The 18,708-nt window shown below is 39.1% G+C and overlaps 2 protein-coding genes across 2 annotated transcripts; both read left to right on the plus strand.

The window, feature by feature from the left end:
* The first annotated feature begins 5,434 nt into the window (after positions 1-5,434).
* On the plus strand, positions 5,435-10,092 carry MOCS2 (molybdenum cofactor synthesis 2). The gene is made up of 3 exons (XM_039356052.1): positions 5,435-5,591; positions 7,518-7,639; positions 9,950-10,092. The coding sequence occupies exons 1-3, from the start codon at positions 5,580-5,582 to the stop codon at positions 10,074-10,076; spliced, it is 261 nt and encodes an 86-aa protein (XP_039211986.1). The 5' UTR covers positions 5,435-5,579; the 3' UTR covers positions 10,077-10,092.
* Positions 9,953-17,967, plus strand: LOC120313777 (molybdopterin synthase catalytic subunit-like). Its single transcript, XM_039356041.1, has 5 exons — positions 9,953-10,092; positions 11,692-11,819; positions 13,260-13,413; positions 16,291-16,414; positions 17,356-17,967. Exons 2-5 carry the CDS (start codon positions 11,699-11,701, stop codon positions 17,422-17,424), a joined length of 468 nt encoding a protein of 155 aa, XP_039211975.1. The 5' UTR covers positions 9,953-10,092; positions 11,692-11,698; the 3' UTR covers positions 17,425-17,967.
* The last annotated feature ends 741 nt before the right edge of the window (positions 17,968-18,708 follow it).

Below are 18,708 nucleotides of genomic sequence, written 5' to 3' on the forward strand. Positions count from 1 at the left end.
GGAGGAGAGTGGTGAAGGAGAGGAGAGGAAGAAGAGGGAAGTAGGGAAGAGAAGAAAGGGAGAAAGAAGGTAGAGAAGAAGGAGTGTGGATACGGTGAAAGGGGAAATGGGCGAGCAACACCAAAAGTTATGTGAATGTATTTATTTCATTGTGTTAAAAGTATCTGTATGTGAGTGTGGAGGGAATGTATGTTAATATCTGATAAGTATTACGGTATATGTATGGGGGAGAGTTTGGAAAAATAAAAAATTATTTAAAAAAATTTTTTTAGAATGCACTTCAAATTGACTTAATTTTCAATCATGTAATTATGATGGAATTTTTACCCAATCTGATGCCTTCTATATGATTTAAATTACAACTGTCCTTCTATATACTTTGGATTACAACTCTTATAGGATTCAGGCAGCAAAAAAAGTGGTAAAGGATGATGGGATTTTCACTCATGTTGGCACGGAACCTTAAAACAGCACATAATTGAAAATAACTAATATTGTCATATGCTGCCTGGGAACAATATGATAAGACTACAATATTTAAGCATTATACATGGGGTTTTTTGAATTATGAACTGCCTGGAAATACAATAAAAGAAGCGTGTAGTCCCATAGCTGTAAGGCCTTGAATCTATCCTAACAACCTTCAAAGACCTTTCTTCTAAACTCTTATTTCTAATTTGACAGAAGAGGGGAAAAATAATGAAATATTTGGAGAGTATTCATGTACATAGCATTTATTTTAAATTAAAATTTAATTACTAAATCAAATGTTTGCCTTGGCTCCATCCATTTCTTTGTCCCAGCCTAGTAAAGGTTAGTCTGGAGGTTGAGCTTCCAACATATCATTCAAGGAAGGGGAAAACAACAACAACCCTTGCATATTTTGGTCCTAGAGCAGTAATTCTAAAATGTTTCTTTGATACATATCACTGTGTTAATAGCTTTAGAGGACCATTACATACGCTAGAGACTGATAATATTGTGTTTGAGGGCATAACTACTCCCTCAGTAGTATCCAAAATCAAACAAAAATCAATGGAATTTGTTTTAAAAGAAAAACCATTGCAGTGCTGTGACATTGCCATTATACAATGTTTCTGCCTGATGTCTTGTGAAATTTTGGATGAGAATGCCAAACTCTTTCAAAATTTCGTGATCTAGGACATTTTGGCTATTGTGACATTTTATTTTATTTATTTTCTTTTTGTCTATGCCAGGGGATTATTTGTAGCATGGTTGTGAATCACCAGTGAACCCCAGTCCACAGGTTAAAAACCTCTGACCTGGAGGTTAAAACAACACAAATAAGCTCCTGCAGGATAAAAGATGTGATTTCAGAAGCTGGCTCTTTCATGGCTTATGTTTGCTGCATCCAACATTTTTCAGGGATCTGCCCCAGACTCCAAATGGATATTAAGACAGTCTGATAGCATTTTGAAAAAAAGGATAAAAATCTTTGTCTTCTGGCAAAGCGTGTCACCTCCCGTTAATTCAGGCTTTTAAAGAGGCAGCATTTCTCCATTCCCACTAAACAATTTCAGATACTTGATCTGTTTCATCACTTTACTGTGGACCTGTAGATAAACAAATCAAAATCTGGACAGTGCATAAAAAGTGTACCACACTGGAGCTTTAGTAAGAAATCAATATTTCAGTAAATGTCATAGTGAATGAATAGCCCAACAATCCCTGCATTGTGAAAATGATGGGAATTGGCAAAAGCAGGGCAAGGGGCACACATATAAACAAGGAGCAGACAGGACAATATTCTAGCTGCAACAAAAGCAATTTTAATGATCCAGACTGGGCATTAGTCAATAAAATGCACTTATTGTCCTCATCCCGTCCATTCACACATTGCACATATTTGTTGTGCTTTCAACTTCTGTCTCCTGTACTCTCACTTTCAAGATTCAGAGTAATGAATTATATCACAAACTATATAGCTTATGGATAAGTAAGAAAAGAGAGCAAAACTGAGATGAAAGTGTGATCTGTGCTTTTAGTGTTACTGGTAAATTAAAATTAGGGAGATTTTTTTTTATCTCAGTAACTTTCAGAGATCACATGCCAGTAATAGATTAGTCAAGCCATGTACTTCCATCACCCAAATGCTGTTCTGGATGTACAGTATCTCTCCAGAGGTGCCCAAGGGGTATGGTAGAAGAAGGCAAGATGGTAACCATGACAGTGTGGTTGAAGCTCTATCTGTTTACGCATGTCACCTTTTTTGACCATTCCCTACTTATTTTGACTTTTTCTTTGGCTTCCACCTCCTTTCCTCTGACCAGTGCTATTCTTTTCAACACATTCATTTGTACCAACATATCTGAAATAGTTGTGAAAAGAGTGAGGACAGAACCACCAGGAAATAAAGCCTATGGATATTAGTGGGATTTTTAAATCCATACTCTATGCTGCAGTAATTTGTGTGCTACAATAGGGGTAACAGACTTAATTAGTGGAATTTGTTTGCTTTGTCTTGAATTTTTAGATTCAGCAAAAATCTAACAAAAGATTCTCAACTCAGAGATACACTTAGAATTAAAGAATGTTCATTTGATCCTGCTCTGAATTTATGACCCCCCCCCATACTAGAACTGAGTTAAAATCCTTTCACACTATAGTGTTCTCCTGGACTTTTCTGTAAGATTATTCCAAGGAGTATTCATTACCCCAAGTAATAGTCTTCATTTCAGCAGCCCAAGGGATGCTTATGAAAGAACATGCAGGTATTGTTTTAGAGAAGGGTTTACCAGTCTAAATTTTACTTTAAGCAACATTAATCTTGCATAGTTTAGTGTTGTGTGCCAGTTGTGCCTTCTCCTGGATCAAGGGTCACTGCTCACTGTCACTCATGTCCTAATCATCTCCCAAGTGGATTACTGTAATGCTCTCTACATGGAGCTGCCCTTGAATAGTATCCAGAAGCTTTACTTGGTGCCAAATGCGGCTGTACTGTTGTTATGTGCTCCCCTAGAATGACAGATGTTTGCTCTACAAGCTGCATTGCTTGCCAGTTTGCTTCTGGGTCCAATTCAAGGTGCTGGTTTTAATCTTTAAAGCATTTCATGGTATGGGACACTGGCTCTCTCCTACCCCATCAGATTTGGCAGAGAAGGCATGTTCTGGGTCCCATCTCTTAGGGAACTAGGTGGGTTTCAGGAGGACTTCTTCCCTGTAGCTCCTGCCTTATGGAATCTTTTCCTTCCCAGACATGAGGTTATCTCCATCCTTGATAATGTTCCTGAAATTTTTCAAGACTTGGCTAGGTCATTAGGCTTGGGGATCACAGGGGACCAATGAGACTTTGAGTTGGCTCCTTTACTGTGGCTAATACTTATCTTCTCTTGTGCCTTGTCCTTTTTTATATTTTTAATCATGATGTTTTTATATATTATTGTTTTTTTAAGTCAGTGTTGTACACAGCATAGCCACATTTTGAACCATATAAATTTTATAAATAAAGACATAAATAAATCTTGCAGAATAATTGTGCAGGCAATCCAATATATTTGAGGGCTCAAACTGGGAATGAGGAGATTTGCTCAAAACTCCCCAGCAACCTCTATGTTCCCTTTGATTTCTTACTCAAAGGACTGGACCCTTGGCATATTCAGAAAAAAAAGTTTCCACTGTATTTAGTTGAGTTTATTTTGAAATGTGGAAACTTATTCTCACTGTAGGAGTCTTTACTTTCCTGAAAATAAAATAAAGGCATATGAGGAAACTGACTGGAAAAACATATTCATAAGAAAATATGCATTCCTCTTTCTCACTTCAAACTGAGTATACATTTTGCTCTGATATCAGAGAGTAAAATATCAATTTGCATTTTTCAAAAAGTGTAGCTCTGCATAAATGAAAAAAAAAACATTCTGCATGTGCGTCAGATATTTGCATTGAAGCGTTGCTATTCACTACTATGCCAATAAATACATGCAATTTTCCTAATGCTTTTGTGAAATAAACTGCTAAATATTCAATTTTTCATAAAGTGACTTGGTGTACATGTTTATAAATTATTTAATATGTGTTGTATATGTTTTGATACAAGTTTTTCATTGAGTAGGTGTATTCTCTTCACTAATAGTTTAAGATTTGTATTTTAGTTTCAGAAGAGTTCTTTGTTGTAGAAAAGTTGCAAACCTAAAAAAAAAAAGTTGTTGTTCAAGATCAAGAAACTTTTCTTAGTACTGTAGATAAAAATCCCCTTGAGTTGAACTGCCCTCCTGGAGAATATATGGCAATATCCAGACAAGTTTTCTTTTTGGCAGCAGTACAGAAGAGGTGTGCCATTGTCTTCATCAAAAACATTTTTTTTTTAATTTCACCATCTAGCTATAGCCTTGGAGTCTCTGGGCTCTATTGACTAGACTAGATGCTGCCTGGTTTTGGAGCTAGAAAAAGTCAGACAGATGGTGCCACCAATTGTGACTTCGAGCTTCTCTTACCATGAAGGAAGGAAACCAAATGCAATTGGTGGGCTAGCTAGACAACTTTCACATATGTTCCCTTCCCCTTCACTCTTTCTTTGGCTTAAGCCAATGTTTCTCAACCTTGGCCACTTTAACCAGTGTGGACTTCAACTCCCAAAATTCCCCAGCCATGATGGATTTTTCTACACAGATTTAAAGGTGTATAGAAAAGTTCAGAGGAACCAGGAGAATCAGGAGCAATGTAGTTTCCCCGAAGGCTGCTATAATTGAGCAATTTTAGGACGAAACTCCGCCCTTTTTGCAATTCTGAATTGGGTCTGGTCTTATCTTTCTTTCCGTGTAATGGGCTGTCATATCAGCTGTTTAAGGTCTTGTGATTCCTCTGCAGAGAGAAATAATGAGAATGGAGTTACCATTTTTTCTTCTTCTGCGAAAAATGCGTCATTTAATTAATCCCTACCCGGGTAAATCCCTAGGCATGCCTGGCACAGCTTTCCCATCAGTTTGGTGTGATATGGGTACGATAGCTCAAAACACCCAGCGGAAACTACAGCCACCTTCCGATGCTAGCGCCCTCTAGGTGCGTTGGAACTACAATTCCCAGGCTTCCTTGCAAACATGCGGCCTGCGTACGCAAAGGATTCTAGGAATTGTAGTCGCAATGGACTGCGTTAACTCGCTCCTGCAGGCCAAAGTAGCTTAATGAATCGCTTTATGCTCGTGAATCAATTGATCCATTTTACGGGAACCGATTCTGTCGGATTATTTTACAGTGCAATTCAGAGAGGCGAAAAAGTTCAGAAGTCTTGAGTTCAATACAATCCCACGTACCGTGAAGATGCATTTTAAAGGTGTTAAGTATTGCAAACTTGCAAAAAAAAAAGAAAAAGGTACTCAACTTATTTTCAAACCAGAACCGACTCTTATTTCTAAACTCTGCACACCCACTCTGGAGAGCCAACCCACGAAAGGTGGAGCTGTTAGGGGGGTGGTACAAAGCGATTGGGTTAGAAAGCGAGTGGCGGCAGTGAGTGCTGTGCTTTCTGAAACCGCAACTGCTCCTGGGCCCGTCGCAATTGCAAAGTAATCGCTAGCAGAGAAAGGCGATCTGTTTCGGGGCCTCCCCCGATCGGCGCATCGATGAGCTGCGAGGTATGCCAACTTCGCTGTCGGGTCGGCCCGGTGGTCGTAGCCGGAGTGCGCGACTTTTTTTCCTGCCAGGTACCCCGCAGGGCTAAGTAAGCACCGAGAAAGGCGCCGACCTGCAGAAGCTTCCGGAGCCCCAGTTTGTCCAGAAGCCACGCCCCCCTGTGGGGAACGAGAGAGACATCACTGGGTCCCCATTGAGGGTCGGGCGTCCTGCGCACGATTCCTTGCTCACACACGATCAGGTGTGCAACGTGTGTCCCGGCTTTTCCCTGAAATGACTTTGGATCGAGCCTATGAAGCTAAGCAAACTCTTATCTCGCAACTACCCCAGCTCCCATAACTCCGGCCTTGAGGATGATGGGCGCTTGCAGTTCAATATGCAGTGGTCTCCAAACGATCGTGTATCCTATTAATAAAAATGCCGAGCATGCATTTTTAATACACGATTTCTTATAAATTATATACCTGTACCACTGTACTAATATGTAACTTTTTACCCATATGCGTATAGAGAGTATAGTTTGTGGATTGAGTAGCTTTTTGAATTAGGTAAATAACAGGTGTTGGGTAAATAACAGGCATTCTAATATTTCTTGTACACCCCATTTGGAGGCCACTGACCATTGTCTGCCTGCATTTTGAAATGTTGAACTACCCATGGATTTATTTCATAAGCGCTTGTAATTCTGAGCAGTTTTCTTTTTACTCATTATTCTAGTTTTTAATGCTGATAATTACAGTCCTTGGTGTCGCTGATTCTAATAGAACTGTGGAGTTTTTAAAAATAATTTTATCTCTACTGGGGTTTAATGAATTTGGTGGTGCTAGAAGTCCATTAAATTTTGTTAGATTTTCTTTTAAGGTTATTACATTTTCTGAAGTTACCTACATGTCATTTGATAATTCTGTTGAACCTGGAGGCTTTGATGAAAAAACCAACTTGAACATTTACACCTCTAATCTCTAGAGAGCCTTTAAAACTTGTTTGACAACTCTCCTGTGTATCCATCCAGGATGAACTGCATTTTTTTTGGGAGTAATTTTACTTCTTCCTAGGGTTGTAATACTTCTACAGCAAAGAGGGGACTTCAGGTGTACTTCAGCTTCTTTGCCTTTGATTAGTTGGGCTGATGCAGTATTTGGAAGATTCCCCTCTCCTGCTGTGGGATATCAATGATACGTTAAATCGTTAAATCGGAGGTACCCATCAGGAGAAGGTAAATGATTATGATTGCCAACCTGGCTTTTTAACCTCCCTGCCTTAAGTTGAACGGAAACAGGATAATTGCAAATTGAGTTTTGAAATGATTTGGTTTCTATGAGGCTGAGATAAGGATCAGTATAGAACACAGGTTTAAATACTTCCTTCTCGTCACTGTCAGTGCATCAAAGTAGTCCATAACCACCAAAACCATGAATATCAACACAGCCTTTATTGTAAGATTACATTAAGGGAATCTTGCAGGTCTGAAAGCACTTCCCCCACCCTTGCCTTTACTTTCCAGGGACCTAGGGAGGAATCCTTCTGAGATGCTGTCTCCATTCCCATTCTTCTCTAACTGCTGCTTAGACTGGAGGTCCTTCTCCTGCCTCCCAAGTCATTCTCACAGCCCACTACAATCATCTCTACGGCCTAAAAGTCTTTGAAATTTTTGCTTCCATTTTTGGGTGATTGCACTTTTTGTTGTTGTTGAGAATATTCATTTCTTTTTTTAATTTGTTGCGACCAGATACCTTTTACAATGTACATACTTTTTATTCTCCTTGTATTTCAGAAACCTGTTCCTTGTAGGTTTTGAATGTTTCCATTACTTTAACTTACATGCCATTCCAAATCTAAAGCTTTAATGTGTTGATTTAATTTTAGTTACAGTGTAATTCTTAAAATGGGGCTAAATTTTACATGTTTCTACTTGCTGCTTGAAACAGGTCACTGTCCTGTATTTTGCCAGAAGTGCTGAATTAGCAGGGCTGCGTACAGAGACCATTTCTGTGCCCCAACAGATAACCTCACTGCAGCTGTGGAGAGAAATTGTCAAGAGACATTCCAGGTATGGTGACTTGTACCAGTAAACAATGCTTTTCTCATGCTCTTACTGTGCAAGGCTGTGCATTTGTGCTCCAGATTATACACTTCATTGCAACCTTAATGTCATGACACCCCATCAAGTAAAAAAGAACAAAAATGACATATTCAGCCAACCACATCAAAAAGATACACAGACACACTCCACATGCAGCTCCAGCCAATCTGAAAGAATAGTCAGCCATCAGGATCGGAACCTCATTCCTGATGGTTGAGGTGGATGCCATAACACAAAAGCCACACTTCTGGCTCACAAGCCTCAAGGATGACACTGTCTAGTTGAAGGGACCCAAAGTGTGCTGACCTTGTCAGCTTAGACTGACCAGGCAAACATGATGGGAGATAGACAGCCACTCAAATTGGAACAGGTCCTGTGTCCTGTAGAGTTCCATAGATAATAACAGCCTCGAATGCACAAGAGGCAAACTGGCAGACAATGCGGCCTCACTGAGAAAGTTGTAGTATGAGCTACAAAGTTGTAGTATATTATTCCTTGCACCACTGCATTCTGGACCAATTGAAGCTTAAGAGGTCTTCAAGGGCAGCCCTATCTAGAGTGCATTTCAGAAATAGAGCTGTGAGTTGACAAGGGCACGAGTAACTGTCTCAAGTTCTTCCTGATCCAGGAAATGGCACAGTTGGTACACTGGATAAAGTTAAGACACAAAACCCCGAGTGACCAGTGACATACCCCTACCTCATAACTTTCTACATAGAATTGTTCAAATAATAGAAAAAAAATTAAAAAAAGAAATTTGGAATATTGTCAATCACCAAGTGGTACTTTTGTCTGGATGCTAAATGGACTCTGTAAGTTTTCTGACAAAAGTGAGGGAAAGAAAGTCCTGTCTCTTTGAAATAGAAAACTGATCAAGGAAAGGAGGAAGTGAGCTGAGATTGTCTGGAACACTCTGCAAAAGAGGGAGCTAGAAGAAATAGCAAGTGATAGTCTTTTACGAATGAAGCTGGATATACGTATCCCAGGATAATGTTGCAGGATCCAATCTGGATGGGTCACCAGTACTGGAGGCTTTGTCTTCTAAGCTATCTGACCCATGCTGGAACCCATATTCAGGGAACTTCTCTCTAGCAGAGTGTGTTCCTTGGACTATGTGTGGTGTTTATATGGTGCTTCTGTTGTATATGGCCTTTTAGATGTTGATTGAGGTGTTGTTGGCTGGCTATTAAGTCGTTGGCTGTTGTTTGCTTGTGCCGCCAAGCCCTCGTTTTCCTAAGCACTTGATAAGCTGGTGGTAAATTAGCACTCCTGTTGACTGATGAGGGCCCATTTCTCAGACTTCAATCACTTCCCTGGCACCATATAAACACCACACAGAACAGCCCAAAGCAAACACTCTGCTAGAGAGAAGTTCCCAGAGGATGGGCTTCAGCATGAGTCTGAAAGCTCTGAAGACAAAGTCTCTAGTCCCAGTGACTGATTCAGATTGGACTCTGTAAGAGTATTTTAAATCAGAGGTTGTGCCTGTTTTTATTTAATCTGGTAGCCTTTCGGGGATGGATGTGCATTTTGTGAGAATCCTCACAATTGTTCTATCCCAGCCTATGGCTGTCCTTGTTAAAGGCACAAGGACAAAACTCCTGTTGAGAAAATAGGTTGGAGACTCAAAAGAAAACAAACCCCTTTTAATATGGGTAACAAACCTGCCAAATACTCCAGAAACAAAAGCAGCAAAACACAATCCAAATGGAGGAAATTGTCCACACGAAACACAATGCAAAACAGAAAAGTAGTCACCGGCAATACTAACAGAACATGATCCCATGAAGTACTTTGCAATGGTTGCCTTCAGCAACCAGCACTGCCAACACCTTCCCTTTTTATAAAGCAGTCCCAAGGCGTTGCCTCTCAGTGCCTTCTCCTCCCCCCCGGAGTTGTCGTATTGACTGCTGCTGATCTGCTCTCGCTAATTGCCTGCGTCTATGAGCATCAATCACGTCCATCAGGTGTGAATTCTCCAAGTCTGACTCATTCTCCCCGCACATCTGAGCTTCATCCATAGTACGACTGGAGGGGCCAGGCTCTTCATCAGACCGTGAGTCTTGTAATTCATCAGAGCCTCCCTCTGACCCTGATGGCCCTCCAAATGCCTCCTCCACCTCCTCCTCAGATTCCCCAGACTCAGCTGTTGGGAACACCGGCTGGCATTGAATCACGACACAATATGTTGGGCAGAATCCAATTCAAAGATTGGATCAGGGATCTATTGCAGAAGCAGATCAATGATCAATTTTTATCTTTATATATTTCCTTCAGTCTTGCCGATATCGAAGATCAAGTTATCTTTGCCATTTGTCAGGAGTACGTGCCCCTTGGGGACCAGCAGTTCATCCTTCACACAGGGGACGAAGTTGCCATCATCCCACCTCTTAGTGGAGGTTAGCTCTAGGAAGATACAGGTAGGTGTTGATGTTTTGCTAAAATATCGAATCTGGAAATTTGATGGTGATGAGGACAATGATGATGGACAAGGAGGAGAAAGAGAAGTACCAAGCTGATATTTCTCTAGAGTGCTTTGAGTTTGGCCTCTATAACATGCTTCAAAGCAAGAAAAATCTTCTTGCATTCCTTTCAAGCAGTCATGTCTTTTCCTGCATGGTCTGATATACCTTTTGGACATCAGTTCTGATGTGCTGCATAGATGAACCAGTAACATTATAATTACTTTTAATGAAAAGTATATATTAATGGAGAATAGCTTAAATCAGCATTCCTCAGTCCCCAACTGATCATGGCTATGGCTCCCAGAATTTCCAGACATCATTGGCCATATTATCTAGAGAGGATGGGAGGGAAAGCACACTGAAGGACTCCAGATTGGACAATGGACAGAAATATTTAGAAAATAATTTGTTTTTTTGCTATTCATGAAAACAATCTGTAGCTTTTCAGGTTTCTACATGTGTGAATGTGGTGGACCCAGGAGAATGCCTACGCCCTTTTTAAAGGGGAATGTAACTTCTGAAATATATTTCCTAAAAATTAAAATCCAGCTCTGGAATCAGAAGAAACCGCCCATCTTGTCTGATTTCAGCCATCAAGCTCACTCATTAAACTAGTGGGCTTAATTTTTACTTATGGTCCATTCTTAGTTCAAAATTATCTTGAAATTCTGGGGGAGATTAAATATATAACTGAGTATCAACATTGCTCCAAACTGGCAAGTGATACTTCCCTGCAGTTTTGTATGTATAATAAATACCATCAGTGATGAACCAGAATTTTATTGAGATCTCCAAGAGCTCAAGCAGAAATCTTCCAGTATTAGTTTCCACTACCGGAGCATCGAAAAATAGGAAGGGAAAAAAGCAGGTCCTCCAGTTTCCTACTCCCCCTGCAGTTACATCACAAAGCTGCTGAGAGATCCAAAGCCATCAATAGAGTCGTGCTGTCTCTGCATTCTTCTCAGCACAAAACATCCATCAGGCCAAACAAGGCAATGATGGATCCTGGTCTGAGGGGTTCTTGATGTTCTCTGAGCTTGGTTTTTTTCTTGCAGATCATTCATTTCCCAAACTAGGTAACATCATCAGTGCTAGTGACTGCAAGAAAACAACCAAGCTCAGAGAGCACCAAGGACCCCCTCATTTCAATCCTGCGCTACAAATATTCTCCTTTATTGGGATCCTGGTCTGAACCCAAACGAGAAAGGATCCATAGAATTCATTTGTCAAGAGGCTATGATATTCCTTTGAAGAAAGAATAGGAATTAATTAATTTAATCTAATTAAGTTAAATAATTAAAGTACTGGCTAAGACACCAGACCAGAAACCAGGAGAATGAGTTCTAGTCCTGCTTTAGGCATGAAATTAGTATTACTTATGTTTGCTGTCTTGAATTATTCATGAAAATAATAAAGGTGGGATGAAAATGGAGAATTAATAAATAGGGCAATTAAACCTATTAATCTGGCTCATGATCTGAGCTGTAATTTAATCTCTACAGCCAGGCAAGGATCAACTTGCAAATTAATCATTGTTTCACCGTTTACTTCTAGAGAAATAATGAGTGAAATTGAGGATGAACCCAAGGATGTGATTCAGTTGAAGTCTGAGAAGCTCTCATTAGACGAAGTAGCAGCACTGGTCATTTCTCCCTGTTGTGGAGCTGCATCTTTCTTTGTAGGTAGGTCTGACACATAAAACTCTTAATCAGAGCTGAACACACAGATTTATTTAAAAAAAACCGCATCACTAGTATTTGGAGATTGAACATTAGATGAACAGTTATAGGAGCCAATGGAACAAAGGCTAACATAGAACAAGCTTAGAACAAGGAAAAAGCATCCAAGCATCTCAAAAAAAGTTCTAAAACTTCAGGATTGGAATCATTTACAGAGAAAGAAAATGGAACCTCTAGTTTTGCCTGCTCAGGATTGTCCCTATTAGGAAAGCCTGGAGCCTTTAGGGCAGTGATTCTCAACCTGTGGGTCGGGACCCCATTTGGGGTCGAACGACCATTTCACGGGGGTTGCCAAACAATGCAATCTGCCATTTCCCCCCCTTTTCCTTAGCCGTGCTACTCCCTTTTATTCTATTGGCTTTTGAAAGCCAATAGAATAGACTCTCTTGAATAGAGTCTAATTCTACTGGCTTTCAAAAGACAATAGGAATTGTCCAGACTGTTTCTGCCCTGCTGAGCCCGCCAAAAGTCCCATTCTGCAAACAGTGCTGCAGCAGTTGAGTAGTCCTCAACTTACGACCGGTTGAGTAGTCCTCGACTTACGACCGGTTGGGGGTCGCGGCATTAAAAAGGTTGAGAACCACTGCTTTAGGGCATCTATATACACAAAACAAGTCTTGATGCTGCACATGGATTATGTGCTTTTGAGGGCTTCACCTTGTGGCTCTGACCATATGGTTGGTTTGAAAGATTTCAGATGACACATAGAGCATCTTATTTGTCCCCTTGAAAAGAATGGAGATTTCAGCCTGCACAGTTGTATTAGTACAGTTTGCATGCCTGAACTAATTTCAACGGCTTGAGTTATTTTTTTAAGGGGGGAGGATTGCTACATTTACAGCAGTGTGCTGTGTCCCTAAAATAAAGATATGGAAGACTTATTTGAGAAGGGCTTGTACTAATTTCAGTTTTCTGATGAGTCCTTGAAAATTCACACAATATATGAAAACATTGAAGTGGACCACATTTAGCTTAGTATTGCCCCATCCAGTCTTTTTAATAAATATATATTATATATAATTCATTTATTAATAAATATTGGAAATTAAATTGAAACCTTTTTGTATATATAGAGCAAGTTTGCCATTGCTGAGCTTGGCCCCTTTTAATAACTGGCGTTATTGCAGGATGCATGCACCATTAGGGAAACTGGGGCTAAACCCTAATGTGGTTGAGAGATGTGTGAACTCATTGTAGGTCTGTAGCCCATGGCTAAGTATTATGCAGAAACCAGCTTATTGGGGGCTCATTCAAAGCATAGGCAAAACCATGCTTAGCATAAAAAGAAATATTCCCATTGATAAAGCTCTTAAACTTAGCTTTCTGTCAAGCTAAATTCTCACTAGCTCAGAATGTTGGTTAAGTGTTGATGTTTTGTTTCAGGCACTACAAGGAATAACTTTGAAGGGAGAAAAGTCATACAATTAGAATATGAAGCCTACACAGCTATGGCAGAAGGTGAAGCAAAGAAAATATGCAAAGATATTCGATTAAAATGGCCTTCTGTGAAGCATATAGCAATACATCATCGACTTGGGTAAATACAGTCAAAGAATGTGCTCTCCCTGTTTTATTTAATTAAGATTTTGTGAATTGGATAGAGACAGGTTTATGGGCAAGCATCTGAGCCTCCTTTCTGAATGAGGCCATATAGAGAAAGTTGCCTCATAGCAAGCTAAACTTTGTCTTACTCTTACTGCAGCTCTCAGACAGACATTATGTTCACATTTCATGCTTGATTCTTCATACAAATTAAGGGTTAAATCTGAAGGTTTAGTCTCTGGACTCTGATCCTTGTTGCTCTGAACATTGGCAATGATACAGCTTGTTATCATATTTAGACTTTCTTATGTTGTGGTTCAAGGGAGAAAAAAATTGAAAGGATAAATACTCTGGAACGAATGTACAATGTATAGATGAATTGTAAGCTAAATTTGAGCACTGTTTTATGCTCACTTTTTAAATGGCATCTCTTCTGTCCTTTCAAGTGCATCACTTGATAAAAAAAACCAGTTGGTTTGTTATTCAGATGATGCAAACATATTTTATTAGTGATGGCTAAGAGATATATTTTTTTCTCCCTATTTACATGGAGTGTTAAATATTTATCTGCACATCACCTCTTTGGATCGTGTGCCGTTCACTTCCCTGACTTACAGTTTTGTTTTCCTGACCAGCCTGTTTTCTAAATGCTACGCTCAGCTTCACAGAACTAACTGTTGCCCTCAACAGTTGATGTTAATGATGCTCAGATCTGCTTTCAAAGGGTTTCTGATGGGTAAAGAATAGATTGAACACAATTCAGCAATCCCCTCTCAATTATCTCCTACCATATGGGGGGGGGGAAAATTAAGAAAAATTGGTGAAGCACAGAACAGATTTTACTTGGGGTTATCAAGTCTGCTGTGGAATGTCTTTAGATACATTAAATAAGCTACAGTATATAATAATACATTATAAAAATAAACATCCCCCCCATTGGGGTGGGGGGTATAGCTCAGTAAAATCCTTTCAAGTATATATTCCTTTCAAGCATCCACGTCTTTTCCTGCATGGTCTAACTAATCTAATGTATCTTTAGGACATCAGGTATGATGGGCTGCATAGATGAACCACACATTGTACAGGTAGTCCTTGACTTACAACAGTTTGCTTAGTGATGGTTCGAAGTTACAACAGCACTGAAAAAAAGTGACAGGAACATTTTCCACACTTATGACCATTGCAGCATCTCTGTGTTCACATGATCAAAATTCACATGCGTGGCAACATGTTTATGACAGTTGTAGTGTCCCTGTGATCCCCTTTTGCGATCTTCTGACAAGCAAAGTCAATGGGGAAGCCAAATTCGTCTACCAGCCTTGCGACTAACTGAACAACTGCAGGGATTCACTTAACAACTATGGCCAGAAAGGTCATAAAATGGGGCAAAATTCACTTTACAATTGTCTCACTTAGCAACATAAATTTTGCACTCAGTTGTGGTTGTGGTCGAGGACTACCTGTAATAACATTTATTGAAAATATATTAATGGTGAATAACTTAAAACAGCATTCCTCAACCACCAACTGATCATGGCTGTCACAGCCAGAATTCCCAGACAGTATGTCATAAGGTAATATCTGTACTGATCTGAGAACTTAAGGGAGAGTGGAGTGTCTACAGTTAGACCTTGCTTACTGACTGCCTCATTTAGTAACCATTTAAAATTATAACAGTATTGAAAAAGTAAATTTCCAACCAGTCCCCATATATGCAACTGTTGCAGTGTCCTGCAGTTACTTGATTCCTATATATGTACTTTGCAACTAATGTGTGACAAGTAAAGTCAGTGGAAAAGGTAGCAGTAAAATTCCAAGTCACAGTCATTTGATGTTTTGCTTAATGACCAAGTGATTTGCATAACAATTGCAACAGAAGTGAGGTGGTAAGTCCAATGCAATCGTGATATTTTGCTTAGCAACTGTAGCACTTAGCGACAAAGTTGTTGGTTTCAACTGTGATTGCTAAGCTAGGACAACTGGTAATAATCAATCTGATAACTATTTTGGAAAGTATTTAGATTTCAGCTTGACTGGCAGACACTAGTTGAAACACAGTCATGACATGTATTTCATGTAGAAAGCTTATGTGAACATTTATTTAGCTTATTTTGAGGGTTGTACAAAAGAAAAATAGCTTTTTTTTGCTTTCCAGATGTTTTGAACTACAATTGGGAATTGCTTGCAGTGTTTAGAACATATGAAAGTCTAAAATCTGAGGGACATTGGGTTCCTTGTTTTTCATAACCAAGAGTATTTAAGTATTGCATTTATTTTTGCTCAGATGCAAAGAAGGAGTAAAGATAATGGAGCTTTAGAAGAGCTGACTGCTACATGTCTCTTTTAAAATTTTAATTATACATCAATTGATTACATGTCTAATATAATTTGTGCAATTTGATTCCTGTAATACCCATGTATAATTTTTTGCCATTTTAATTCCTTATCAGTGTGCTACTATTCTTACTTTTCATTTTCCCTAGTTTGTATGTTATAGTGGATGGAATAATGACTGACAGGCACTCCAGAGTATCCCTAAAAAGTTATTTGGAGTACTGGATTATTTCTGCCTCGAAGCTCTTAGAAAAAGGAGCTCTGCTTTTCGGTCCCTGATCTAAATGATTGCATCAGGCTGCTGTTGCAGATGATGTCTTCTCTAGTTTTCCTTAATTTGTTTTCCTGTTAAATCTTTCCTTGGAACACATAATCATGAGACATGCAGCTTCTCTAATTTGATCTTCCTAGAACATGGCCCCTCTTGTTTATCTATGTCTGTGTAGTAGTTGACAACAAGACTTTTATTTTGTCCTTAAAAGATTACGCTAATGTGGCTAAAAGCCATAGCTAATGTTACTTTTCATGTTCTCTTTAGTTTGGTTCCCATTAGTGAAGCCAGTGTGATTGCAGCTATCTCTTCCCCTCACCGAGCAGAGTCTCTCAATGCCTTGCAATATTGCATCAATACTTTAAAAGCTACTGTCCCAATATGGAAAAAGGTATGTGCGTTTCGGACTTTTGTTTTGAAAAAAAGTACAGTGCTGAACATCACATTGTCCACAGAACCCATTTATTTGTCATCAAATTTGTTTGCCACCCATCTCGTCTATGCCTGTGCCGTGGTATGGCTTTCCCCAGCAGAGGACAGATATCCACTATGATGGATGATTCTTTTTCCTTTGCTGTTTTCCGAGATTGGAAAATTCCAGTTTCCTAAGTGAAGATGCAAAATGGACCAGCCCTCTCTCTTCAGTCCTTTAGGAAACTTACATCTAACTAGTAGCTGGTCTAAATCAGTGTTTCTCAAGCATATCAACTTGGATTTTATTTTCTAGAATTCCACAAGACAGCTTGGTGGCTGAGAAGTTCTAGAAATTGAAGTCCACACATCTTATGAGGTTGAGAAACATTGGTCTAAATAAGTTTTATTGCTTTAAGAGGACAGCAGGTGCAAAATCGACAGCAAAAGCCACTATTTTGAATTTTATTCCCCTACAATGTACTTCCTACTGATAATTTGAAGATAACTCCCTGGATTGATGTTTAGCAGTGTATAGATGGTTATATTGCATAGATTTGATCCAGAGAGTTGATACACTTAAAAACAAACAAAAATATACTGCTTGGGCCCCAGGAAAGAAAGTCTTCATGGGAAACAGATGCCAACTTTTTCATATCTCATCAGACTGATCCTCAAGCTGTTTTTACAATGGGGGCAAAATGCACAGAGAACACATGTGCATCTAGCATGTTAAAATGTCAAGGTCCTTTTGGAAAATATCTGGGGTGATTATTCCTGAATTATATCTGAGACTTTTTTTTCATATTTTAATTCAGCCCTGACAGTAAGCTAGGAAAAAAAATGTAGCTCTGGATTCAGTGTAGCAGATAAGTTAGCTTTGTTACAACAATTCTTATTCATTATGTTCTTTGCTTATAGGAGGTGTATGAAGACGACTCTTCCTGGAAAGAAAATAAAGAGTGCTTTTGGATCAAGGGAGAAAAATAAAATATTAATGTGCCAAAAAAAGAAGGCAGAAGGAAAGCTGATTCAGGGTGTTACACTGAACTGGGAAATGGAATTTAGTTTTTGGTTAATCATTTCTAGAGATGGAAGAAGTATTTGCAACATGGCCAACTGTTTAAAATATACAATGTTTAAATTTCTTTCTCTGTGTTAATAAGCCTTAATCTTTAAAGCCAGAACATTTCAAAAATAATTGTATTCTAAAATTGAACTTGTAGAAATTATAATTCTCCAACTTCGAAAGGGAATGAGATAATGAAATCACCCATCTGATTTATTTAGGAAAATTACTGCTTTCACAGGCTTCTTTGTATCCTAAAATCATTTGTCTGTTCTTTCAGATCAAATGATCTTTTGATGTTTTGAGTATCTCTAAATAATGTAACTCTTACTTAGTTTTGCTCCCTGTCATAAATTTAGGTGATTTTCCCAGTCATTATAAAATTGAGGTGATGGCCATAGAGTTCTCACTAATTATATTAAAAATATGGGAATAAAATTATGGAAACAATTCAAAGTTTACAACCATTTGACTTAGAACCATTCATTTAGCAACTGTTACATGGCACTGAAGAAAGTGACTTGCGAAGAGTCATCACACAATTGTCACATGATTGTCTTGTGACCAAACTCCAGGCGCTTGGCAACCAGCATGTATTTATGATGGTTGCAGTATCCTGGGGTCATGGGATCACCATTTGTGACATTTCCGGCCAGCTACTGACAAAGTCTGGGGGAATATGGATTTACTTAATGACTGCATGGATTCATTTAACTGCAGTGATTTGCTTAATGACCATGGCAAAAAAGTCATAAAATTGGTAACAACTACATTGTGTAGCAGTGGAAATTTAGATCACCGTTGTGGTTATGTCAAGGACTTGTACGTCCATGTGCTCTCATGAACCAAAGCTAGGCAAGAGAACGGGTATTGCATATTCTACACTAACCTAAGCTTTGTTGCTGTTTTGGTGTCTTTGAGTCAGTATTGACTCCTGGTGACTGCCTGAATAGGTCTGCAGTTTTCTTGGCAAGATTTCAGAACTGATTTACCATTGTCAACTTCCTAGGGGTAAGAGAGAGTGACTGGCCCAAGGTCACCCTGCTGGCTTTGTGCTAAGGTAGAACTAGAAAGCATAGTCTCCCAGTTCCTAACTTATTGCCTTAATGATACATCAATTTGGCTTCCTTAGCAGGAAACTTTGCACTAGGAGGATTTAAAAGACCAGCAACAGCAAACCTATGAAGGTGTATTTTTGCAAATGC

Source organism: Crotalus tigris, unplaced genomic scaffold (genome assembly GCF_016545835.1).
Source record: "Crotalus tigris isolate CLP2741 ecotype Arizona unplaced genomic scaffold, ASM1654583v1 scf7180000017571.3126492, whole genome shotgun sequence".
Taxonomy (NCBI): Eukaryota; Metazoa; Chordata; class Lepidosauria; order Squamata; family Viperidae; genus Crotalus; species Crotalus tigris.

Excerpts from the sequence above, each read along its gene's own strand:
- LOC120313777 (XM_039356041.1), top strand. The coding sequence starts at position 11,699 with ATGAGTGAAATTGAGGATGAACCCAAGGATGTGATTCAGTTGAAGTCT. Across the intron at positions 11,820-13,259 it reads AGCTGCATCTTTCTTTGTAG|GCACTACAAGGAATAACTTT; the intron begins GTAGGTCTGACA and ends GTTTTGTTTCAG. Across the intron at positions 16,415-17,355 it reads CTGTCCCAATATGGAAAAAG|GAGGTGTATGAAGACGACTC; the intron begins GTATGTGCGTTT and ends CTTTGCTTATAG.
- MOCS2 (XM_039356052.1), top strand. Across the intron at positions 7,640-9,949 it reads ATTGTCAAGAGACATTCCAG|TCTTGCCGATATCGAAGATC; the intron begins GTATGGTGACTT and ends TATTTCCTTCAG.